The sequence below is a fragment of the Pleurodeles waltl genome, chromosome 7 (assembly GCF_031143425.1).
Source record: "Pleurodeles waltl isolate 20211129_DDA chromosome 7, aPleWal1.hap1.20221129, whole genome shotgun sequence".
Classification (NCBI taxonomy): domain Eukaryota; kingdom Metazoa; phylum Chordata; class Amphibia; order Caudata; family Salamandridae; genus Pleurodeles; species Pleurodeles waltl.
Genome location: NC_090446.1, coordinates 1,382,152,752 through 1,382,179,122, shown reverse-complemented (window position 1 = coordinate 1,382,179,122; position 26,371 = coordinate 1,382,152,752). Strand labels below are relative to the sequence as shown.

Here is a 26,371-nt window from a genome sequence, read left to right as displayed (position 1 = left end):
TGTTGTACATAAGTTGGCATAAGCATAGGTACTATGAGCTAATGACTTCTTGATTCACTATTTGAGTCTTTCATGTAAAAGTGGGTGTATAAAAGCTTGTAACTCATTATTGTGGATGCTAACCCTTGTAGGAAAGTAGCCTCTTTCTAGCTTGGTTACCCCCACATTTGGCCTGTTTACCAGTGTGTTTGAGTGTGTCTACTGGGATCCTGCTAATCAGGACCCCAGTAGTTATGCTCTCTCCCTTAAATTATGGTTGTTGCATACTGGTAACCCAGTATTTCACCCAAGATTGGCATACTGGTGCCCCCTTATAAGTCCCTATTATATTGTACTTGGGTACCCAGAGCATTGGGGTTCCAGGAGATCCCCATGGGCTGTAGCATTTCTTTTGCCACCCATAGGGAGTCCATGCAAAGGCTTCTGCAGGACTGCCATTGCAGCCTTCGTGAAATGGTGCATGCACCCTTTCACTGCCAATTACACTGCACCGGGTCACTTATAGGTCACCTCTAGAGCAGGCTCTCCAGCCCTGAGGGCAGGGTGCAGAGTACCTGTGTGTGAGGGCACCCCTGCACTAGCAGAGGTGCCCCCACGACCTCCAGGACCATTTTCCCAGACTTCAGGAGTGCGGGGATGACATTTTACACGTGTACTGGAAATAGGTCACTCCCTATTCCCAGCTACATAATGGTAACTCCGAACATAGGTATGTTTGATTTCAAACATGTTGGAATCATACCCCAAGGCTTTTGCAAGCATTGGTTGTATGATTTCATGCACTCTGGGGGCTCCTTAGAGGACCCCCAGTATTGCCATTCCAGCCTTCAGAGGTTTTCCAGGCAGCCCCAGCTGCTGCCCCCTCTCAGACAGGTTTCTGCCCTCCGGTTGCTTGAGAAGCTCAAGCCCAGGAAGGCAGAACAAAGGATTTCCTTTGGGGGAGGGGAGTTACACCCTCTCCCTTTGGAAATAGGTTTGAAAGGGGTAGCTTCCTTCCCCAGGCCACTGGAAATGCTTTGAAGGGCACATTTGGTGCCCTCCTTACATAATCCAGTCTACACCGGTTCAGGTACCCCCAGTCCCTGCTCTGGCACGAAACTGGACAAAGGAAAGGGGAGTGACCACTCCCCTGTCCATCACCACCCCAGGTGTGGTGCTCAGAGCTCCTCCAGAGGGTCCCTGAGTTTTGCCATCTTGGATTCCAAGTTGGCAGGGACCTACGGGAGCATCTGAGTGGCCAGTGCCAGCAGGTGGTGTCAGAGCCGTCCTCTGATAGGTGCTTACCTGTTTAGCTGACCAATCCTCCTTTCAGGGCTATTTAGGGTCTCTCCTTTGGGAGGTTCTTCAGATTCAGATTGCAAGACTCCAGCAGGAATCCTCTGCATCCTTTACTTCACCTTCTCACTGAAGAAACTGCATCTGGACCCTCCAGGAACTCCACAAACTGCAACAACGAAGCAAAGATGACTTCTGCAACATTGTAACTTCAGCTCCTGCCAGCAACTGCAGCTGTTTCCGGATTGTGCATCCTCAGAGAACAGCCTGTCTTCAGTCTGCACCAGAAGAATGAATGAATCTCCCTTGGAGTGAAGGAGTCACTCCCCTGCTTCAGCAGGCACCTCTCTGCAACGATGACCATCTGCATGGGTCCCCTCTCCTGACGAGTTGCATGGATCCTGCATCACGGGTGGTAGACTGAAGTGGTCCCAATGGTCCTGATGTCCTACTGTCCAACTTTGGTGGAGGTAAGAGCTTGCCTTCTCACACAAGACAGTACCCCGTGCACCACGTGTTTTTCAGTTGCCAAGGCGTGTGGCATCCTTCTATGAAATTCTTTGTGCACAATGTAGCTCCGGCCCCCAGCACTCCTTCCTGAGATGCACAGCTTCCTGAGTGGTTCTCTGGCGGTGTGGGATCCTTTGTTTTTGTGCTGCGCAGGCCTCCTTTTGCAACTCCTTTGTCTCCGTGCTGGGGGACTCCTGTGTGCGCTGGCTGGTATTCTGTGGGCTCTCTGAGTTGCTGAGAGCCCCCTCTGACTCCTCCTCCTGGGTAGAGTCCACCAGGTCCCTCGTGGTCCCAGGCAGTGCCATTTTCCGCTAACCATGAGCTTTTCCTGTGCCAAGGCTTGTTGGTGGAATCCAGCGATGCAAACCAGGCTGCAATCATCCATCCGGTGTGGGATATCATCTGCACCAACCACGAACCCGCATCCATCTTCTTGGGTGCAGTACTGACTTCACCAGTGGTTCTTCTTTTGCACCTTGATTCGGGTTAGCAGGGGCCCCTGTCCTCCCTGGACTCTTCTGTGCTTCTTGGACTTAGTCCCATTCTTCCACAGGTCTTTAGGTCCAGGAATCCACCCTTTGTGTCTTGAAGTATCTTCTGGTTCTTGCATTATCTTCTGTCTCGTGTTCTAGGAAAGTTACTGTGATTTACTCCTGCTTTCCTGGGCTCTGAGGTGGGTTTTATTACTTACCTTTGGTGTTTTCTAATACTCCCAGTGCCCCTCTACACACCACACTTGCCTAGGTGGGAAACCGACATTCGCATTCCACTTTCTTAGTACATAGTTCGTGTTTCCCCTAGGCCCATTTCTAACCATTGTGATTTTCACTAATTGCACTGTTTTCTAACTGTTTTTATTGCTATTGCTGCATACTAGTGTGTATAATTGGTGTATTACTTACCTCCTAAGGGAGTATAGTCTCTATGGTACTTTTGGCATTTGTGTCACTAAAATAAAGTACCTTTATTTTTGTAACACTGAGTATTTTCTTTCATGTGTGTGAGTACTGTGTGACTACGGTGGTATTGCATGAGTTTTGCATGTCTCCTAGATAAGACTTGACTACAGCCACCCCTAGAGAGCCTGGCATCTAGACACTGCCTACGTTTCACTAGTTAGGGATAACTGGACGTTGTATAAGGTGTAAGTACCATAGGTGCCCACTACAAACCAGGCCAGCCTCCTCCAAGCCACTGTACTATACAGGTTACTTTTTAAATTTTTCTTGTAATTGGCGACATTGGGTCATCCAGATAACTTATGTAATGCCCGAATACCAGTCTTTCTCGATTTCCCCTGTTGATGTTTTCCCACTACATTTGATCTTTTATATTTTGATTGAATAAATGCATAAAACATTCCATTTGCATACTACTTTAATATCATTGTTTATGGGAGTGGTGTTGCATTTTTTTCAAGCGACCCCTGTTCCTTTAAAGTTAAGTTTACTGCTCCATTCTAGGGCACTCTACTTACTCCATGATACTACGCCACACCAGTCGATGACACATCATTCTCCTTTATGCCATTAACTTTGAGCCATGCTGAATAGTAGTCTCACTAGTGTACAGGGTGGCTAAAACACATTGGCAAAGGCAATAGAACTTGCATAGGCGAGACCTATTGACTTTGCCAATGCTTGTTTATAAGGTATGAACTTTAAAGTGACTTGCAATATCCTTATGTACACAGGGGGTATTTTACACCACCAACTTTCCCACAAACCACTTAAAACCTTAGTGCATAGCTTCTGTCATTCCAAGCTATTAAAGTAGAGCATAAGAAAGAAAAGCAACAGTCCATTTTCTGGTTTAACCAGCTGCATTAATTATGCTCTGTGACCTGATCTGCCTTTCACCTTGGCTGCTAGCTCTGGCAGAAGGCATTGTAATGCCAGAACTCGACTGTAATAACCCTATCATAGTCATTTTCTGATGTCTTTTCTTTACAATCAGTGAATGTCTTTTCTTTACACGCTGTGAATTGCTGCATCACAAACAGCTGTTTCTAAAGAAATTAGTGACTGCAGTTTATACAGAGATTAGAGAATCCATGTTATATAGCCTGTAACTCCAAGAGCTTCTTCAATTGAAATGCTCCTAGTTATGACTGATGTGGAGCTGAGCTGCCCAAGATCACACACAGGAGTAGAAGTGTTATTAGGACTCTGGTTTCCGAGCACAGTTTACAACTGTTGTACCTAATCGCCTTTGATCTCTCCAGTGCGGTTCCAATTGGCATGAGGCGAAGGTCATGATGGGTGTGGGGCGCAAAGGGTATGTTCTTCCTTTTTACCCTCCTACCTTGATTTGCTTGGTGCATGAAGATGCAAGGTTAATCAACATGTTATTTTCATATTTGAGCTAATTACTTTGTGAATGTAAATAACAATTAAAGATACTTTCAGACTGTGAATACATGCCTTCCTTTCTCCCTATTTCACTTCCAATATATATGATTGTGTATATTTATCGGAGCCTGCAGCTCGTAAACAACGAGCGATTTGTAGAAGGTTGATTGAAAGTCCCCAAGGCTGTCCCTGTCCCCCCAGAAATGTATTGTCTCCTACGCCCCTGGTTCTGCCAGTGCCCCCTTCTTTCGGCGTGTGGCGCATACAGTGCGGCCAGGGTGGGTGCGGCAGGGCCGGCGGTGGGTTCCGGGGAGGCCTGGCACCCACCTGAGCGCCGCAGTGAAGGCCTGAGAGCCTGAGAGTACGGTGTGTGTGACGCTGGGCTCGCCTCGCCTCTGTCCCGTGACAGGGGTGCAACAGGGACAGCTCTTTGTGTCCGGTGGCAGGATTTGCATGCACTCAAATGAGCCCGGAGTGTGAACAGAGGCGCCTGTGTACCCGCACATTACATGCAAAGGAGGGAACAAATCACCGGGCACACGCGCACAGTACAGCCGGTATCGTTTTATTTCGAAAATAAGGCACATTTCCTGTAACAGAACAAATGATCAATTTACAGCTGTCTATATATTAACAAGAGATTTCCATGTGTGTGATCAGAGATGTCGGCGCTCTGCACGCTCCATTTGCATTTGTTTTAATACGAGGTCCCCGAGCACCCCCTTCTCTGGGCCCACATTCATGCCTGACACTCTTATCGCATAAAGACCCCCGGGTCACTTCACTTATTCTCATACCCACCTGCAACCCCCAAGTCCTGGATCGTATAACGTGATGCCGCTGATCACAGCCCCCCATCACCCCACCCCCCCTGTCTAGGGCCACTGTGCCACCCCTGGTTCTATACTGCAGCACAACAGGCCCCCATACACCGCCAGGGTGTTCCCTCCCGGTCCTATGTGTTGTGAGACTACAGGGCGCGCTGCCCAGATAGGCTTCAGAAGGTGACCCCTAGTTCTAGACTGCGAGGCTGGATGCCACTGTCCTCAAACAGGCCCACTGTCCTATACCGCGACCCATCAGAGCATGTATGCATCTCGACCAGTGGTACCCGGCCCAATACTCAGCAGAGAGCAGAAGCTATACAGTATATAACGCCTACCTCTGTACTGTGACAAAGCAGGACTCACTCCTTATACATTGCAAGCGCGTAAGACACTGAACGCTGAGCCCTAAATCTTAGCCCTCACACAGGCCTGAGTTTGACCCTTTGTCATATACTGTGAGGCGCAGGCCACAGTCCAAGAGCGTATGGATATTGGTCCTAGAGGGTGAGACTTCAAGGCACTCACACAAGCTGAGCATGAATACTCGAGGGAGGAGGAGCACAGCGCTGTTCATCCGAGCCCCGCCCTGCTGCCTCAATCTCCTCCGACCTCATATGCAATATTTTGGTAGCTCCATCTTCTCCTTGTAGTTCTTCACTCTTGACTTGATCGTCCTCCTCTTCATCACTTATCTTACCTCCATTTGAGGAAAGTTTAATAAGGCACCTTGTGTTTATTTACATGTATGCACTACTTAGGCTTCTGTTGGCAGTGGCATGCCTTTGGCACAGTTGTTGGATGAAATGGTTCTTCTTGATGCCTCAAGCCACCCTAACTTCCCCGACCTCGTGCTCCAAGTCTGTGGCAGGGTCTTCGCCAGACCACTTGCTTCCCCAGATATGGCTATGTCCATAGGCCAAGAATTTGGAAGTATTGACATAGGCGATACAAGTCACTGGTCCAGTTCTTATTGAGGGGTCACCAGCCAGCCCCCAGCTTCAGTGCCCCCTGACGGACTAAGAAAGGGCCCTGGGGGTGCTCTTCCTGCCCTCAAGCAGCCTGCAGTCGAACTGGTAGGTGAGCTTCTTCTTCACCTTGAGGATCTCACCAGTCTTTCCATAGTTGCGTAGCGCGCGGGCCATCTTCTGGTAGGTCATCTTCTTGCGGTTGCCCTTCTGCTGTCCCCACCGGTGGGCCAGGAGCTCCTTGTGCTTAGAGGAGAACTGGAAGGTGCCTCGCTCCTGGTCCAGCCACCACACGCACTCCTTCATCTGCCCACTCTGCAGCAGCTCCAGCAGGAACCTGTAGAGGCGCACCTTTTTACGGATACCTGTGGACAGAGAGACAGAGACGCTGGGTCAGCACACTGAGAGCTAGAGTCAGCAGAGGGATATGGTGAGTCAGGTTGAAGTACAGCAATGTTCAGCAGGAGGTAAGTCGTGAAACACAGGGGAGCCAGAGTCATCAGGAGGTGAGGGGTCAAGGTGGGATCAGCAGGTGGTCTAGAGGGATAATCAAAGTCAGAGTTGCAGGAAGCATAGCAAGGATGTAAGGATAAAAGTTCAGGCCAACTACCAAAGTTGTATCATCCCTAGCTTGCTTTCTTTGTCCCTAGATATTCCCCTGCATTTAGCGTTTTTTCACACAATCTATGGGATCCCCCCAGTCCCTATGGACTATTCAAACTGCAGCTATGGTGTTTTTCAGGGACACCTTTGGTGTTCCCTGAGAATAGGGAACTCTTCATTGGTTTTCTCACTCTGTAATCTTAAGGGGGTAACACCCATTGATCTCTTCTGCAGAGGGAATGGAGGTGAGCTGTCTAAAGAATGCCCTTGACGGCTGCAGTGATCAGAGTCAGGCTGCTGAGATATCGACCACTACAAGTGTTAAACTAAGTAATGACTGTCACATTCGTCTCTGCACCCCCTTTGTTACTTTCTGTTTGACCCTGCAGTTGCAATGGTCCAGCACACAGATAACTAGCCACCCACTGAAGCCAGAGAGACCCTTGCGGTGTGCTGTATGCAGTGTGAACTTACATACGTCGTGTTTAGTGTAGCTCTACACTAGAAGGCCAGCATGCCGTGCTTGTTTCAAGAAATATGCATTTGAACTCCAAGACACTAAGGCCCAGATTTATACGTGCTTTGCGCCAAATTTGCGTCATTTTTTTTCTTATGCAAATTCGGTACAAACCTAACTCCAAATTTATACTTTGGTGCTAGACCCGTATAGTGCCAAAGTTTTGGAGTTAGTCATTTTTTGCTTGCGGGAAACTACCTTGCGTCAATGAGATGCAAGGTAGGTGTTCCCGGGCAAAACAATGACAATATGGCCTTAGCGCCATATTTATCCCCGTGCTAAAATCAAGCACGGGGGAAGGGGGACTTAAATAATGGCCCTAAGCTTGCTTAGCGCCATTATTTAACGCCTGGGTCAGGGCAGGCGTTAGGGGACCTGTGAGCCTATTTCCAATGGTCAGAGACCATGGAATGGGCCCACAGGTGCCCTAACCTGGCCCCAGGGACACCCACACCAGAGGGACGCCAGAGGATGGGGGGGACCCCATCCCAGGTAAATCAGGTAAATACAGGTGAGTATTATACATATTTTTTTAAAGTGCCATAGGGGGGCCTAACTTGGGCCCCCTACATAGCACTGGGCCCAATGGCCATGCCCAGGGGCCATAAGTCTCCTGGGCATGGCCACTGGGACAGTGGGCATGACTCCCGTCTTTACTAAGGCAGGAGTCATGTCCATGGGGGTTGTGCATCAAAGGTTGACGCTAGTCTGGTTAGAGGCATGCACAATCTCCTGTTCCTCCTACGCCTCCCCCACCCAGCTACTGTCCTTTTTTTATGATGCTAGCCGGGCCTCACTGCCGGCTACCGTCATTCCATAAATATGATGCCCGACCAGCGTCTTGGAACGGCGCTAGCTGGCGGTATACATTTTCACGCAAAACTGCGTTAGCGCAGTTTTGCGTGAAAAAGTAGAAATCAGGGCCTAAAAGTTTCCAACTTGGTACGAAATAACCGTTTTGTCAGAAAGATTATGTTCTCTCTTTGTTACATTATTCTGTCTTCTTCTGGCGTTGTTTGCGAACCTTAGCCATTTGCAAACACTATGTGACTGTATTACTATACTGTTTTAGTTCTGTGCCTTTTCTATTCAAGTTCCATGAATAGGAGAAGTTGATTGATTCTCAAATATTTAGGCCCCTGAACACTGAGGCTACCAGAGATTTGAGTCTGGAAGGCTGTAACTGTAGTTATTAATGTTACTTCATTTAAGCAAGGTCATCCAAAACGGGTTATTAACTGCATTGTGTGACTATCCGGTGAGGGAGGAACCAGTTAAGTTCAAAACTCTATACTTGCTAGAGTAAATGCCTATGTTCTTGATTGCCATTTATCAAACAAGACTCGCCTAATCCTAGTGAGCTACTACTTTCCACCTGGCCAGTAAGTGGCTAACAGCAATCTAGAAAAATGTTTTGGGGCCGTTGGGACTTAGGGCCATATGTACGAACACTTTTTCCCATAGACACAGAATGGGTAAAAACCTTTGCTACATCTGGCCCTTAGTTTTACTCTGTGTTGACTTCAATGCAAAAATCAGAAGTGAACATTGCAGGTAATACTACAGCTCATAATCGAACAAGGTATTGTTTGGGCTGTGCCTAGGCAACCGACTGCAGTGAAGTGATGTGTTTCTGGAGGTTTGGCATGCTCAATTCATATGCCTGCATGGAGACCAGAACAAGCAATGTGACTCGGGTGCCTGATGCAAACCAAAGTAGAGAACACATTCACAACTGGTTCTTATTTTTAAAACCTGTACATCTCATTGCATTAAAACTATGGGAAGATGGAGTTGTACCATGCACAGTTGTTGCTGACAGTAACTACAAACTGAAAAGTTTGTTGGAAGACAGTTAACGTGAAGATATACCTAAACGTGATATAACAAACGCATAACAAGAGACATAGGGAGGGCAATCCCCCTGTCTAAGTGCTGTCTTGTTCAGTAATGGAAAATTACAATCATCTTATCTAAAGTATCATTACGCATATAAGTGGGACAGACAGAACTCTGATAGTAAGTTGTGTGTAAACCAACTTGGTACCAGGAAGTGATGGTGTATTGGCTAGATAACTGTGTAAAGCTGCCTCCACGTGAGATGGATGACTGTTCTAAAAGTAATAGGAGGAAAAAACAAAGCTATAAAAAGCAAGTACAACGAAAGAAGAACACAATGGTGCTGGGAACTGAGAGAACATGCTTGTAACCATGACCCATAAGAGAAGTAGTGTATTTTGGAAAAGAGACTGGGAAGTGGTGGATAGCTGGATTTCAGCTGAGAGCTGCAGAGCTCATGGACTGTCCTTTTTTGGAGGTAAACAAGAACAACCAGCAAAACTGAGAAGAGTTAAATAAGTATACCTACACTCAGTGCAATATCAGTAGGTACTGAGGTTGCTTCCTACAGCGAAGACCTCAGGTTAGACCTGATGGTTACTGTGGGCTGCATCAAGAAGGCAGGTGATTTTTTTTTTTTCGTTCTGATTTTTGCTGCTGTAGCAACAACACGTGCTTAGTCACAAATTATAAACCCTGTAATATAGCTGAGTTATGAACTGGCATCAATAAGCTACATGCACAATGTAAGCTGGCATGTAGAACCTTACTATTTTTTCAATCTTTCGTTATTCTAAGGTTACTAAAAAGGCTCTTTTAGAAAGGGTTGCTTTGGTTAACGACTTGCTTCTGGCTTAACAAGTTGATTTCCTGTAAGTGATTCTCTACAAACCAGTCTGCCTCTTGAGCCTGTCTATATTTTTCCGGTTTTTATATAGTGTAGACCAGGCCCAAGGGCTTTAGAGTGTCTCACAGTACAGCAAGACGTACATGTTGGCTAACAAATATCCTGACTTAACAATAAACACCAAAAAAATAAAAGGAACCATGTGTCTCATCGTAGACAGTCTAGGTCAAGTGGTACTTGCATATCAATGATAAGAGAGCACCAGGAAACAGTTCTCCCTTTAATCACAGTTTCTACCAACTATGTTCCTCTGGCGAAGTCACCCACTATGCTCCCTCCTTGTAGTTAGCTTTTCCCTGAACCACTCCCATGTTGTCAAATGGAAAGCGCGTGCGCCGGTTGGCTTCGTCTCACGCGCGTCTGGCGTTCGGTCTTCTGCGCATGCGCACAGCGCTTCGAGCCGAGCGCTCACCTGAGTCGCAGCCGCCAGCCTCTCCCGCGTTGAGAGTCTCGTCCGATTCGCAGTCAGACACCTCAAGTTGCGGGCTGTCCCGGTTGGGGTACTCCTCCTCCTCTGAAGAGCTCTGGAGGCTCAAGGTGCAGCCGGCCTGGTACTGGGGGTACTGAGGATATGCCTGTTGAGAAAGAGCAGGAACGGTTACTTCGAGAAACTTCACTGCATAAATGGCGCGAGTTTAATATCCGGGTGTAGTGCAAGCCACGAGCATGAATCGGAATTCTGCGAATTTGGATTTTGAATGATAATGGAAAAGGGACTTGGCAGTGGGGAGCTGATTTGGCCAGGATGAGACAATCTAGTGAAGGAGGGAAATGTGGACATTAGCCGCTGCTTCCTCCGGTGTTTGCAGCGTAGGGTCTGTGCCCTGTCTGTTATGCCACTGCCGCAGGAGCCTCCCTCCTATCTAATACCCCGTTCAGACCAGAATGATATACCTTTATTTCCGCCCCACTGTAATGGGGAAGATCTTAATCTCGGGTACAGTACTATAAAAGCTGTTTTTGTGCGCTGTTTTAACAGTAAATATTTAGGGAGTGGGCACCATTCGAAGAAAAAGAAGATGGGCGGCAATTGAAGATCTCTGTCAGAATATATTTTTACATGGTTTTCTATTTACAAATATTCCCAGCCGTATGTCTGGAAAACTAGAAGTGTCACGTGGAATGTGCAACAGGGTCCCACTCGTTCCGAATGTAACTCCCACATATCGCATAACCAGACCTGCCAACCTACAAATAAATATCTATGTGCGAAAAGGGGGCGTGGCCCTGAAGAACTATGCCTTGTTCTGAGAGGTTCCTAAGAGGTTCCTAAGAGCAGGGACACTGGGATTATGGGATTGTGCAGCTGCAGCGATTTTTGAATAATTATAAATTTGCCTCAACTCCCACAGAATCCATAATTGTGCTGCATAATCTGCAGATTTTAACAAACAAAAAAATTGTTTCTAGCAGTAACGATTCAAAAGTTACTAGAAATGCAGTGACACGTGTTGCTGTACAATGGAAGGCCCTTAACAAAGCTGGACTGGTCGACTTTCTGATGCTAATTGCTTTATTTGGTTGTTAAATGGCTACTAATCAGGTGCAGCCAACATCCTGACAGTGTTATGAACTTAAAATATGGAAAATGAAGTAATACTTTTACAAAATGTGCTGCATAATTTGCCTTTTCTTGATGCATAATTTACTCAATCCTGCCCCATAATTTGACCCTCTCCTGTCGCATATTTGCAGTGGCCCTGCCTAAAAGGCTCTCTGCCCTCCACAAACTTCTCACACTCCCTGCAAAAAAAACCAAAAGGATGGCTGAGATTGCCACCAACGTCCTGGGGTGTTTTCACACCCCTTAATGGACATCTGCTGCTTAGGGCCTAGATGAGCTGAAAAGCCACTTTGTGAACAGGTTTCCAGCTCTCCTTGCCTGACTCCAAGTTATTTCGACTCCCCACCGGGTGATCGTGTAAAGGGAGCCGATATCATATGACAAACTGTGGAACCATGTGAGTTGGCAGGACTGCATAACTAATGCCTTAAATGGACATTTAGAAGTGCAGGGACTCATAATCCCAGAGTACCTGACTGCTAATGAGAAGTGTTGGTTTACACTAATAACATCTTAAGTAAAAGGTTTAAAAAAATTGCACATTTTAAAAAAAAACACTGCCTTGTCACGTCCTTGACGTCCGAAAGATGACCGACTGTCAAGGTGAGACCAACACTTTATTTTGAAAAGCATCTAAAAAGCAACTGTGGAGTAGCAAATCAACTCTGAGCTGACTCTTGGAATGAAACCCATGCGTTCCCTTCATGTACTCAGAACACACATACCTCAAGTATTCAATCAGCCACTCATCCACCATCAACATACAAAGGTATGTACCACACACCTCTAAATTTTCACATCTAACATAGACACCAATCCTAAGTAACCTAAATCCTAAACAAAACACTAATGTACCCAAACAACCTAAACATGAACATACTCGGAAGACCTTAAATTATACACCTCACTTCCTAAAACGTCTACCCTTATCCAGGGCATTTTCGAGGTAATCTGCTTTCAGAGCTAGATGGGCTGCCGTGACCCAACCATAGCCCCAGACTTGTCATGGCCTTTTGCAATGTGGGACAGATTTTAACATTTTTGCTAGATCAGTAATGTTTCAGAGCCTCCCTGAAGCATAGACTGGCTACCTGTGAAGCAGCACATACATTTCAGATGTCATTGTATGCCTCATAAGTATTTTTGTGGTTCTGAGATATCTGAACTCACCCTCCTGTAGAAAAAGCATGACCGTTCTCCCTACTTGCAACCTGCAAGTCTCTAATTTTTTTCAGATCCCCGGGGTCAAGAAAGTACACACTTGGGACATTTGTTCCATTATTTTCTCCAACTTTCTGGGGCAGCTTAACTGAACGTTTGGGGAGGGTGGAAAACCATCTGGCCTTTTGCTACACTCAGAAAGTGTTCTCTTCCAGTAACTTCCTTTCCCTCGTATTCATCTTGCAGACACAATACCCATCTTATGAACTTGTATTAACTCTCAACACATGGAAGCCTTGTTTAGGTAACAATGCACTCAATAATGTTTGTGTCAGGGTCGATTTTAGCTTCCAATCCAGCACTCATCTAGTTTACCTTCCACTCATCTCCTCTCCACATCATCTTCCACATTATCACTCACTTTATTAAACTCTTGTTCACAAAACTCCATAAACTCTTTACTCTTCTTATTCACCTTCTCACAAGCATTTCACCTGACTTCATCCTTTCTGTCATAATTAGAAAAGTTACATATCAACACTTCCCAAACTCCACACTTTACCATTCTCTACCCATACCACATTATTTAAGCCTTCTGTTGTTTTCATAGGATCCCACTACGTGCCACTTTGCCATTCCCACTAGGAAACTTAATATGAACCTTCTCGATATCAGTTAGCGTAATTTCCCCTTCCTCTTGTCCGCAACCACTCCAATTTTTCGTTTATACTTCTTAAATCACTACTCAACACCTTCGCATCCACAATGTCCGTGCTCCATATGTCTTTGAACCACCGTGATAACAATCTGCTGTGACATATGGCCTCCCTCGGTAACCCTGAAGGTGACAAGCCAGTGACAGAATGTGGAGTTGATCTTAGGGGTGGGCGCTGCTAAACTCCGCTGCATGGTGGTTGGTGGAGTTTTTGAAAAACTTTCTGCTCCAAGCTGAGTGGCACAACTCTGCAAACTTCGCTGGCAGAGAGGAGTTTCCAGCCCACCCTTATCTATAGGTTAACGTGGCTTACTATGCTTTCCTCCATCGCAAAACAGCTTGCACAGCCTACTGAATAGATGCCAATTAAATGCACACAGTGGTACCACCCATTCCTTAGAACAATTATCGCAAACACTCCAAACCAATCTGTCAATCATGTAATCCATGCCTGACCACCAAAAACATTCACGGACTCTCTTCCTCGTCCCCGACATGTCTCAAACTCCTTCACATGTAAATTACTGTTTTTTCCTGAACCAAATTGAAATGCTTCCTTGTCTTCTCCCACTACACCACCATTTTCTGTTGCAAGTTCTTCCTGAACTTTGCAAAATTTGGACCATCTCCACACAGTTTCTTATCTAGTCATGCTTCCAAATAATTCCTGGCATCCTTTCACAATCATATATCGTCATTCATTTCAAACTGTTCTTGGACTTGTAGTTCTACGTTAAACATTCCCGGCACTGGCCCCAAAAGCCCTATAACCAACGTGCGAAAGGCTGCCTTAGCTGAAGATGTCATCATAAGACATGGGGGTCACTTGGTACTTATGGGGTCTGTAAAGAGGTCATTTGCAAATCAACTTATGAAAAAATGGATCCAAGAGAAACACGTGGGCTGGAAACGTGCTCTTAAAAACATGTGTGCGATGTGGATCGGGTATACACAATGTCTTTCTGGAGTGACACATTAAAAACTCTCTATACTAAACAATCGTTGGAGAGATTTGAGGCTTAACGCTGAATGGGCGGGATTCACAATCAAACTTGAAGTACAAGTGCGGCGTTGACTCAGATGTTATTCCCAGAATGGCCACAGGAGGGTAGTAGCACCACGAGTTGGGCCCAACACTGCCAATGCCTACGCTATTCTGCTGGTCAATTATACACCCAGTGGTGCAGATTTAACAACCATGGCAGTTTTCACTGTTCATTCAATGTAAAAACTGTTTATAGCATCAAAGCTGGCAAACAGGGGCAAACCAAGACTCGGTGATGGTTCTTAAATATCGTGCTTTGGCAGGTTAATACAGCCTAGTGGGCCAGTGCTTTTCTCAATAAAGCCCCGTCAAGCAGATTTTCTGGCTGCCCAGTGTGCCATGCATCCGAGGTTTATAAAGTGACAAACTTGAGGCTGGTTATTTGTAATAGTCGGAGTTGTACTTGACGTTGCAAGATGATTACCCAAGCGTAGCACATTCATGCGCGAAACTGATCTTAAATGGAGTCGGAAAAAAGGCTTTGGAAAAATGAAATAATATTGCAACGCGCAGAGTATCGCCTCTCGTTCGCTGTCTCCTCTCCTGCGTGGTTGGGAAAAGTTAGGGGCCATATTTATACTTTTTGACGCAAAACTGCGCTAACACAGTTTTGCGCCCAAAAAATTAGCGCCGGCTAACGCCATTCTGAAGCGCCATGCGGGCGCCGTATTTATTCAATGACGTTAGCCGGCGTTAGCCGCCGGCGCTGTCTGGTGTGCGTTAAAAAAAACGACGTACACCAGGCAGCGCCGGCGTTGGGGGAAAATGGCGTATGGGCGTCCACAAATGGTGCAAGTCAGGCTGAGGCAAAAAAATCGCCTCAACACGATTTGCGCCATTTTTTTACGACGCCCAACCCCCATTGAAATGACTCCTGTCTTAGCAAAGACAGGAGTCATGCCCCCTTGCCCAATGGCCATGCCCAGGGGACTTCTGTCCCCTGGGCATGGTCATTGGGCATAGTGGCATGTAGGGGGGCACAAATCAGGCCCCGCTATGCCACAATTTTTTTTTTTTTAAATACTTACCTGGACTTACCTTAATGTCCCTGGGGTGGGTCCCTCCATCCTTGGGTGTCCTCCTGGGGTGGGCAAGGGTGGCAGGGGGTGTCCCTGGGGGCAGGGGAGGGCACCTCTGGGCTCATTTTGAGCCCACAGGTCCCTTAACGCCTGCCCTGACCCAGGCGCTAAAATCCGGCGCTAATGCGTGTTTTTTAGACCCGCCCACTCCCGGGCGTCATTTTTGCCCGGGAGTATAAATACGACGCATATGCATCGGAGTAATTTTTTTAAGACGGGAACGCCTACCTTGCATATCATTAACGCAAGGAAGGTGTTCACGCAAAAAAATGACGCTAACTCCATGAACTTTGGCGCTAGACGCGTCTAACGCCAAAGTATAAATATGGAGTTAGATTTGCGTCGAAAAAAACGATGCAAATTCGGCGCAAACGGAGTATAAATATGCCCCTCGGTTTCATAGTTATCGCAAGAGTGCAACCACGATTTTCTGAATAGTTCATGAGTTTGAACAAGAAGTTGACCGCGATCAACCCGTTCGGTCAGTCTCGATCAATAGACAGCATGGGGGCTGGTGGAGAACCCCCAGAACGCCTGTTTGCGTTCCAGTAGAGTTCCAAGCTAAGCCCTTTCCATAACTCAATATGCATTTTAACAATCCGATGATCCCAATCACTATCAGCGATTTGTTGCAAAAATGTGAATATAATCGGACGCTGCAAAGCAGATGAATGAGCAAGTGCCTTGATCACGCCCCCAAGGCTGATCTCTCGCCACGACTGATCCGGATTGGTCCAGTACGTTCTGCTGATTTTCCTGACAGGGCGTCTCTGGTTGGATCCATGTACTGCGTCATAGGACCTGACGGATATCACCTCCGCCGAAATATAAAATCTCATTATTTCCTATGGGGTTGATATTTCGGCGGAATGGAAATCGCCACCCTTGTGACGTAGTAACGCGCCCGTCGACATTTAAATCTGCCCATAATGTTTCTTGACTGGTCAAGCTCGAGTGTTCGTATTTCATGAAGTGCTGGCCCTTCTAGGGGAGTTGCATGCCAGATGGTAGGCAGGCGTTTGCCATACACACATCACATGCTGATTGGCGACCGGGAAGTATTTAAGGAGTCCTGCTAGTTTTTGCGAGTGTGTTCATGGTGGTTTTGAACTTCTCGTAAGGGCATCCGGGTCACACGATAACCACTTATTGTTTTGCGTCAGATCTGAGATGTAGGGCATGCCACCAGTCAACCAATCACACCAAAGGAACAGTTTGTTATTAACTGGACGTCCTGAATGGTGCCACTGTAAACCCTGCACAAATTAAGGATAAGCTCTTAGCAGAGGGGGCTCTTACTTTCTCAAAGTTCGTCAGGGCTCATCAGAAAATGTGATGCATCCGACTTGGTCGTGTCCAGGGACTGCGGCTTCGGGCAGGATGTTGGCGAAGCTTTCACCCTCCCATTCTTGCCATCTTGGCGGAATAACCATTTGGATATATACCTGGAGAGAATGTTTATCTCTCCAGCGGTGCTGGTTTTTAAAAGTAATTTCTGTAGCACAATGTCGACTTGCTTAAAACTTAAGACATCTACAGTTAATAGAATCCCTGTTATCACATCGCTTGCACACGTTAACCCCAGTAAGGCATACTTTATGCAGATACATTTACACTGAAATCAACTGATCCCCTTTTCTCCTAAAAGATAGTTAAGATAAAGCTCATGTCATGGGCAGCAACTGTAAATCTGTTTTAAATACAGTCTCGTCTGATAAACTGAGAGAAGAGCTGGACCGGCCATGTGGGAGAAAAGGGACATAGCCAGACAAACCCTGCCTAGGACAAACTGGTAAGACTGGGTGTACCGCAGGCCCCTTCAGTCCTTGTGGGGCAGGGTTGCCCCAACCTTTCAGGGACTTCCTACCCCGCCCCCACCACCAGCCCTTTTGGGGGCCTCCATTCAGCTGAAGGCCTATGGAAATCAGTGAGATATGGAAGACTCGGGCCCCTTCACTTTGCATTACACCACTGGACTGGGGTAGATTCAATCATACACCAAGCCCTACATCCCCTTCTGAGGCGTCTAACGGAGACTGTGGCATGGATCCACTTTAAAGTCAAATCAAATCAAATCATTAACATTTATAAAGCGCGCTACTCACCCGTGCGGGTCTCAAGGCGCTAGGGGGGAAAGGGGGGGTTATCGCTGCTCGAACAGCCAAGTCTTTAGGAGTCTCCGGAAAGCGGAGTGGTCCTGGGTGGTCCTGAGGCTGGTGGGGAGGGAGTTCCAGGTCTTGGCCGCCAGGAAGGAGAAAGATCTCCCACCCGCCGTGGAGCGGCGGGTGCGAGGGACGGCAGCAAGTGCGAGGCCAGCGGAGCGGAGGGGGCGGGTGGGGACGTAGAAGCTGAGGCGTCTGTTGAGGTATTCCGGTCCCTTGTTGTGGAGGGCTTTGTGTGCGTGGGTGAGAAGACGGAAGGTGATCCTTTTGCTGACTGGGAGCCAATGCAGGTGTCTCAGTGGTCCAGTCTAAGTACTGTAGACTGCATGGTGGAGAGATCCATTTTAATTGGCTCTTGTTTGGTTCCCTTGGCTCTTGTGGCTGCTGCCTTCGGTGTTTTATTGTTTCCTGATTGTGGCACTTTGAATTTATTTGCTTGATGTTGCTAGGCCTGCATCAGACAGTAATGGCATTCAGGTGGCTATTTTTAAGCTTTGTCTACTAAACAGCGGATGAGCTGTCTGTTGTGAGAATCATTGTCTGCTTACAGAGGGCTTACTCATCATTGGTCGGGTTTATTGTCACCCTTATTTGCTTGCTTCTTTTTACTTAGCTTGTGGGGATTTTACCTCCTCTTGTGTTTTTATTCCTTCTCTGGAACATTGTATCGTTTCACCGCCCATTTTCAGGTGCTACTTTTTTAGGTCGAGTGTAAGCGTTTCAACCTCTTGTACACTTTTAAGTATACTTTTTCTCTGGGTTTCCAGCTATTTAATTTGTTAGTTTCAGTGTAATTTAAAAATCCTTGCTTGCTAGTGGTCAGTCATGTCTCTTTGTCCCTCCTTCTCCTGTGTAGGAGCAGGGAGCAACTACTGTATAATCAAGCTTTTTTCTGTTTATCTGGTCTGCAGGGGACTTTTTAAAATGTATTTCATGCCCCTGTCCAGGGAAGCGTCCCTTTTCATTTGCAGAGCATTTTTGCTCTGAGCTTAGCTGTAATCAAGGCTATAAATCAACCTATCTTGGTCCCATTCGTTGTTTGTGGGCTCTCTGCAGCCTCTCTCAGCTGCCTGGCTCCCGCCCTTCATTGGCTTAGATTTTCTTTATCAAGTGTGCCTGCCTGTGGTCCCCAGGGTGGAGGATCGCTTGTAATTGCTTATAGCCTAGGCACCCAGCTCTACCAGGGCTCCGCAGTCCTTAGAGATGGTGCCCACTTCTTCTCCATACTGGAATCCCACTCTCAGCTCCATCAGTGCACCTCAGTTCACACATTCCAAGCCCTCAGCCGTGCCAGAACCGCACACAGACTGTCTGCCAGAACACCTCAGTTTATATAGTCAGTACACACTGCTGTTCCAATACTGGGTCATCGGGCACAGCTCCATCAGTGCATCTCAATTCACACACTCCAAGCCCCTTAGCGTGCCAGAACCCCACACACGCTGTCTGCAAGAGCACCTCAGTTCTTAAAATCAGTACACACTGCTGTTCCAATACTGGGACCTCAGGCACAGCTCCATCAGTGCACCTCAGTTCACACACTCCAAGCCCCTTAGCTGTGCCAGAGCCCCACAAACGCTGTCTGCCAGAGCACATCAGTTCTTACAGTCAGTACACTCTGCTGTTCCAATACTGGGACCTCGGGCGCAGCTCCATCAGTGCACCTCAGTTCTATCCCGGCGAGGTCACTTCCTTGTTATACTGGGACCCCACTCACATAAAGTTCCGTTACAGCAGCTCAATTCTAGTATTTAGTCCCACTGCCAAGCCAATACTGGACCCAAAAGAACAAACACAGCTCAGCCAGTGCACCTCAAGTCTAACATCCAACAGCACTGTTGATGGGAACCACCACAGCTCCACCAGAATCAATCAATTCCAACATTCAGTGCACGTTTCTTCTCAGTACTAAGGCTCACACACGCCCCTCGCTTCTGTGGTTCAGAGGCAAAGCCACTCCCATGCTGGGCCACACTCGCAGCTTCACCAGGGCACTTCCAGGCTAACACTTGGCAACGCTGGCACGCCAATACTAGGTTTCACACTTAGCTCTATTGACATACCTCACTTCTGACCTTGTGTGCCCGTTACTATTCCAGTACTGCAGCCCACATACAACTCTGTCAGCGCAGCTCAACCCTATCCTGCAGCCCCCCGTTGTACCAGGAATGACACTGCGCTCTGTTTCTCATTCCTCACCCGCTGCCTTTCTGTTATTCCAGCACTGCGTCATGACACAGGTCTGTCTATACCCCCAATCCTGATCTGAAGTGCCCCAATATTGCTGTATTGGGGTTCACATACAACTTTGCTAATGCACCTCCTGCTGTTCTGCAGTGCCTCCTGCTGTTCTACTCTCTGACTTCTCTTTTAGGATGTGGGGGAGCCAATTAAATCTATTCTTAGTTGGGAGGGTCTTTTTCACCTATCTCACTCCGTTCTTTCCTTCACTCTGTTTACTCTCAATGTTTTCTTTCTCCCCCAATTTTCTCTTTCCAGCTCTTAAGATCCACACGTTAACAGTCTCGCTCTTTCTTTCAACTGTTTATTTGTACTCCTCTACTTTTTTTTTTAATTTCCCTCTTCGTTTTCCTACCTCCTCTTTCAAACTCGCAAAAACATAGTTATTTCTTTCTTTGTTTCGTTCCTCTCTTTTTTCTCAATCAGGTGTTCATACTTTCACAATTTTTCCTCGTCCCTTCATTCTTAGTCTTTTTTATTTCCTCTTTCCTTCAATTCAGTATAAGTCCTTTCACTTTTTTTTTTTTAACTTTCTTCGTTCATTTCTCTTCCCACTGTAATGCCAAAAATGTGTTTCTGATAAAGGTTTTTATGATAATTGTATATGCTTTAAGATGGAGGAAGAAGGTAAATGCAAGTGCTTTAGTTAAATGCTGGACCACTTGAATTATATGGCAGGAAACAACAAACGTGTGAGGCAGTGTTCACCAATTTATGTATCAAGAAAAGTCCAGTTATGAATTTACAGTGCCAATAGCTCTAACTCAAGAAAATGTGAGACCTATTGCAGTGCAAATGCTTGTTCTTTTTGTTCATGCACTCTACAACAGTGCATGTGTTTTCCAGCTGTCTCCCTCGTGTACTTCTCCCCATTGTGTGTTTTCTCCCGTCCTCTGCACAATGAGTTTGCACTCTCCACCTGCATTGCTTTGCTGCACTTATGCTTGTGCCTTCCAGTTCCACATTGCTCTATTGTTCTTTGTTTCTCACTCCCCTGCTTAACCCTGCTCTCTTGTTCATTTGTTTCCCACTTTCATGTTGTTCCCCTCTTTGCTTCCCTAATACACACCCTCTGCTTTGCCTCCCCTTTGTTGCTTCCACCCATCCTTGCATTACTTCTGCTTACTCCCTACATTGCCCCCCTCACCGCTGTTGCTTTTTCCCACTCTTCAACCCTGCTATTTTTCTTTTTGTGAAGCGCTAAAACTCATATCGATAAACAAAAAAAGAAAAAGGAGCTCATGTGCATGCTTGTTACACATGCCTACAAATGATACAGCCAACCCACGTTATAGGCTTTTTCCTTTTTTTTTTTAGCCATGAAGCACAGCATTGGGATGCTGTGCTGCATGGCTGACACCCCTGGCAAAGCCAATATGCCCCAAAAGGAGAGACATGTTGACTTTGCCAATAGTTGCTTATAGTTCAATCAACTTTAGTGTTCAATTCCCACTTTACTCTGCAAGTAGAACTTCTTTTTGTTACACTTGTGCCAAGAAGTATTTCCTATTGGAATTTAAATGCCACGCCTTTAGTTCTTGTAATGTTTTATTCCGGGGAAAACTTCAGAACCTGTCTCCTCTTGTGGTCCTACTGTGTTGTTAAAATACTCATCAGATGAACACTCACAAAGATGTTTCCCTACAAGTACCTTCTATGACCATTTCCCCATGGAGGTTGTCTCTTCCAGTGACAGTGGTGAAGAAGATTGTTTTTTTCCTTACATTTAGTGTAGCTGCTTGTATCAGAAGGGTCCAAAATTCAGAACTTGCGGAAGGTTAAATCTCTAGTGTCATTGAGTGCAGCAACACCAGTGCTTAATCTATTCTTGTTGTTTGCAGTGCTGAGCACCGGCACTTATTTTTGAGGGCTGGCTCTTATACTTCTGCCCCAAGCATTTGCTGCGAGCAAAAGACACATATGGGAAAGACGGAGGATGAGAAAAACGAAAAAGCGTCACAATGGGAGAAAGCAGAATGTTGCAAAAAGTGAGCTGAAGGGGCAGGGAGTGGCTTTAAATGCATTGAAGAGGCCCGAGATGGCTTCAGGATTACGCTTCCTCAGTATTCAGTGTTCCCACATTTAATTACAGCAGTCGTGTGTTTAAAAGGAGGGCTTTGAGCACCGGCACGTTTTTCTTTACAAATTGAGTACTGAGCACCACAGTCAGGCATTCTGTCTCAAGATGGCCTTCTTCACTGGTAGATGGTGTCGTAGTGCAGGTACCCCTGCCTCGTAATCTAAAAACGGTAATTAAGCCTTTTGACAAAGGGATCTGATTTATATTCTTAACTTCTCCACCGTAATTATTTGTTAATTGACTAAATAATGAATCTCCAAACTCTGTTTCTAACTTATCCACCTAATTAATATTCTAACCAATTTTCAAAACGTAAGATTTTTACTCGTGCACCCATCTTCTAACAAGGCAACACAAAATATAATTTAATTTCAGTTTCAAAGAGCCTCAGATGTAATACATGATATGGTTCATCATGACAGCATAAGATTAAAATGTATTATCTTCAATCTCAAGAATCATAGGCTAATGAATGAAACGGTTTTTCATCTAAGACTACAATTGGAAAATCTCAACCAATGTATTTTATGGACTTATCACTAATCCTCAGTTTCCAGAGCAGCATGCTACTTGCCGAAAAAAAAGTGCTTCAATACCTCGCATGGGGTTTTAACCACTATATATGCAATTACAACACAATACAGTATGCAGAGCTTCAGTAGACAGTCTGCTCAGTGACTCCCATGGTAGCTCGACACAAAGATGGCAGCTGTAGAGCCAAGACTAGTCCACTTTAGGCCGTCTTCTAATCAATGAGCTATGAGTTCAGCATGGGCCAAACAAAGGAGTATAAAGAGAGCAGGCTTTGATTTAGAAATGTACCTCTGAGAGATACCCCTTTCCACACGGATGAAATACAGTGGCGGCCCGTCCTTTAGGGTGGAGGGGCCACGCCTCCCCACCTTTTGCCCCCCATGAAGAGTGTCTGTCAGGCTGAACAAAGGTCAGCCTGACAGACACTCTTCATGTTCAGGTCAGGCAGCCAGGAGCAGACATGCGCGATTTGCGCAGACTCCTGGTTGTCTGAGCTGAACTTTGCTGGGCTGAGGAGATCACAGCCCCTATGGGCGTGACCTCCTTAGCCCAGCAAAGGTGCCTCGAGGCCCTCCCCTGGGTGATGAGAAAAGCGTCACCAATTGACACTGTATGTGATGTTTCAAATTGAATGTTTGGTGCATGCGTGCATGTTTGAATGGTATGAATGTTGTTAATGGATGTGCGTGCGTGTGTGTGTGAAAGAATGAGTGTGATGTTTTTAAATGAATGTTTGGTGCATGCGTGCATGTTTGAATGGTATGAGTGTTGTTAATGAATGTCTGTGTGTGCGTGTCTGTGTGTGAAAGAATGAGTGTGTGTGTGTGTGTGTGTGTGCCCCGCCCGCCCCCCTCCCTCCTAAAGCTGCCGGCCGCCACTGGTGAAATAAAAAGGGAATAAGCTAGAAGTGGGAGTTTTAGGAGGACCCACAATTGTTTATCCCAGCTGAACTTTAGAATACCCCATTTAAAGACTGCATTGGCCTGGTTTCCAAGTCATATTCTTTACTCTGTTTGGTCCTGTCATGCCTCCTTACAAAGAAAATGCCAGAATAGAAGATTTGGCCAATACAATTTCCACCACGTGGCCCTACGTTACTCTTCCTTGCTGCCAGCACAAATAAATCTCTGTACCAAGACATCAGGGTAATTTTAACTACTCATGGTTTAAAGATGAGCTAGGGCAACAACGTGAGCAGTTTTATTAGAAAACTAAGGCCCATATTTCTACTTCAATTGTGCCGAATTTGAGTCTTTTTTTATGTAAATTCGGCGCAAACCTAACTCCATATTTATATTTTGACGTTAGACACATCCAACCTCAAAATATAGGAGTTTGCACCATTTTTTGGATGCGTGCACCTACCTGGAGTCAATGAGATGCAAGGTAGACATTCTCATCTAAAAAATGGTGCTATCCCCATAACCCCGTATTTATCCCCCTGTGCTAAAATTGTGCACAGGTGAGAGGAGGGGCTAAATAATGGTGCAAAGCTTGCTTTGCACTATTATTTAATGCCTGAGTCAGACCAGGCCTTAGGGGACCTGTGGGCCCATTTCCATGGTTAAACACCATGGAATGGGTCCACAGGTGCCCTCCCCAAGTCCCAGGAACAGCCCCACCCACACCAGAAGATGGGGAATCCCCATCCCAGGTGAGTAGGGTATGTATAGGTAAGTATTTTAAAAATTATTTTTTAAAGTGCCATTGAGGGCCCTAACTTCGGGCCCCCTGCATGGCACAGGGTGCAAAGGCCATGCCTCCTGTCTTTCCTAAGAAAAGAGTCATGTTTTGGTGGTTGTGTGCCAGGAAAGGGCGCTAGTCTGGTTAGAGGCATTTTTTTCGGCTCCAACCAGGCTAGTGTAATTTTTGAGCGCACAACCCCCTCCTTCCCTACTGTCACCCCCACCCGGCTAGTGTCTTCTAAGACACTAGCCCACGTTTAGTGCCATTCAATAAATTCGGCTCCCGGCTGGTGTTGTTAAATGACACAAGCCGACACTAAACTTTTTGCTACAAAACTGCGTTAGCAAAGTTTTGCAGCGAAAAGCATAAATATGGGCTTAAGTTCGAGAAGTAAATGCTGAACTGAGCAGTAAGAGTCTACTGAGAGAATGTCTGTCTTATAGGTGTTAAGTATGAGCAATGTATCCCTCATACAAGAAAGATGGTGATATGGTAATCCTCAAAGCAGAGTGTAGTGGTGGGAGAGTTCTGATGACTTGGGCTTTATCAGTATAACAATAAGACCAACATCTGAACGAGAAGATGAGGTGAGGAGAGGAATGTACATCGATTAGGGAAAGAGGGGATTCCTGTGGAGGGCTGCATGTGATCTTGCAGGTTGGAGATCTAAAAGGATGTATGCAGAAGTCCTGGGAGTACCGCCAAAACGGGTGCGTGTGAAAGGGTTAATGAGGGTAGTATGATCAACAGTGTTCAATGCTTTGACTAGATTGAGAATGGCCAGAGTTGCAGCTCCTTTGGGATTCTGGATAAAGGTTCCAAACATCCAAGGCTTTCATACGTACCAACTCTGTACCAATGAATGGCTTGTTGGATGTTGAAAAATCTAATATTGTCAAGGAAATTGGTCTACTACTTGGGTGTTGTCTTTTCAACCCCCTTGACCAAAACTCCTGAAGAAGCGCTATGGGTCAGTAGCAGGTTGCCTACAACCATGTAGGCTTTTAAATTTTATTTTAAAGAGAAATCACTGCAGCCTTTGTTTCGGGCAGTAGGACTCGCCCAGTTCTAAATCATTAATAAAAAATTAGAATGATTGCTCAACAGAGTAGATGCTATAGTTATGGCAGTATAACGTATGTCGTAGAGCTGGAGGCCTGTTCGTACATGTGTCCAGGGATTTCTCCTGCTCTTACCTGGGGTTCGTAGTTCTCTTCTGGCATTGGACACAGGCCCTGTGCCACCTCATCCACAACATCGGTTTCGAGGGGGTATGGTTGGTAGCCATTCGGCATGTATGACACTTGCACGTTCTGCAAAGCGGTCAGCTGTCCATTTCCGTATGCATCATAGTTGGACTCCTGCTGTTCCATCCAATTCCACAGGAAATCTGAAAGAGAAGAAGCAGAGGCTTGAGGCCATGTCTGTACCAGTGCAAAGATGTGAGGTCATTTCTGCACAAGGCACGCGAGTGAGATCATGTCAGTGCTGGAGAGGAGATGTGAGCCCCTGTCACAGCCTTAGAGGCGTGAGGGCATACCTGTGACAGAGCTGAGGTGTTACATTAGATCTGTACTGGGTCAGATGGGGCAGAGAGAGGACCTGTACTGGAGAAGGAGTGGGTTTACCTGTCACTTGGGGTAACTGATATCCCTGTATTTCCTTGTACCCTTCTCTCATACTGGATGCCTGTGTGTGTCACTTTGACGGAAGACACTAACAGTGTGTGGGATCTGCGGCATATTGACTAATTAAGGGTACACAGACACAAGATAAATAGAGACTTGCCCTCCTCTGTTTCCTACTGCCCCCCGCCCCTCTCTTTCCCGTTCTGGAGAACATTCTACTCTTTTGAAACGTAACACAACCTTCCAGAACGGTAATTGACTATATTTCTTTTATTGTTGTTACTTTTATAAAAACTCAATGAAGACCATTTAAAAAACAGAGAGACCTGCCCTTACCTGCTTGACTGTCAGGGTGGGAGAGGTAAGATGGTGTGCTCGATTGTTTGCAGACAGAGTCCATGTCATAGATCAATCCATCCGAGTACTGGGTAGAAAAAGAGTCAGATCAGTACATTAGGATAGCCTCGCTGGTGATAGTGTGCTTTACAAATACATAACATAACATACTCATGAGCATTGTGCAAGGCTGCCCAGCATGCTGCTGTTTCAGAGAGACCTCGTGACTGGAAACCTGACTGCATAGAGCCTTTCGATCCATCACTGGATCAAAACCCACATACACAGTCTGAAAAAATATTACCACATCAGCCGAACCATGATCGACGAACACTGGGTTCCGAGT

General features: G+C 46.2%; 1 protein-coding gene across 1 annotated transcript in view; it reads right to left on the bottom strand.

Moving 5' to 3' along the window:
- Nucleotides 1–4,685: 4,685 nt before the first annotated feature.
- Nucleotides 4,686–26,371, bottom strand: part of SPIB (Spi-B transcription factor) — a 43,588-nt gene continuing 21,902 nt past the window's right edge. Inside the window, exons 3-6 of the mRNA XM_069200921.1 lie at nt 26,026–26,113; nt 25,258–25,451; nt 10,207–10,369; nt 4,686–6,293 (exon numbers count right to left, since the gene is read on the bottom strand). Coding sequence (XP_069057022.1) covers nt 5,980–6,293; nt 10,207–10,369; nt 25,258–25,451; nt 26,026–26,113 — 759 coding nt within the window. The 3' untranslated portion in view covers nt 4,686–5,979. The remainder of the gene's footprint in view (nt 6,294–10,206; nt 10,370–25,257; nt 25,452–26,025; nt 26,114–26,371) is intronic.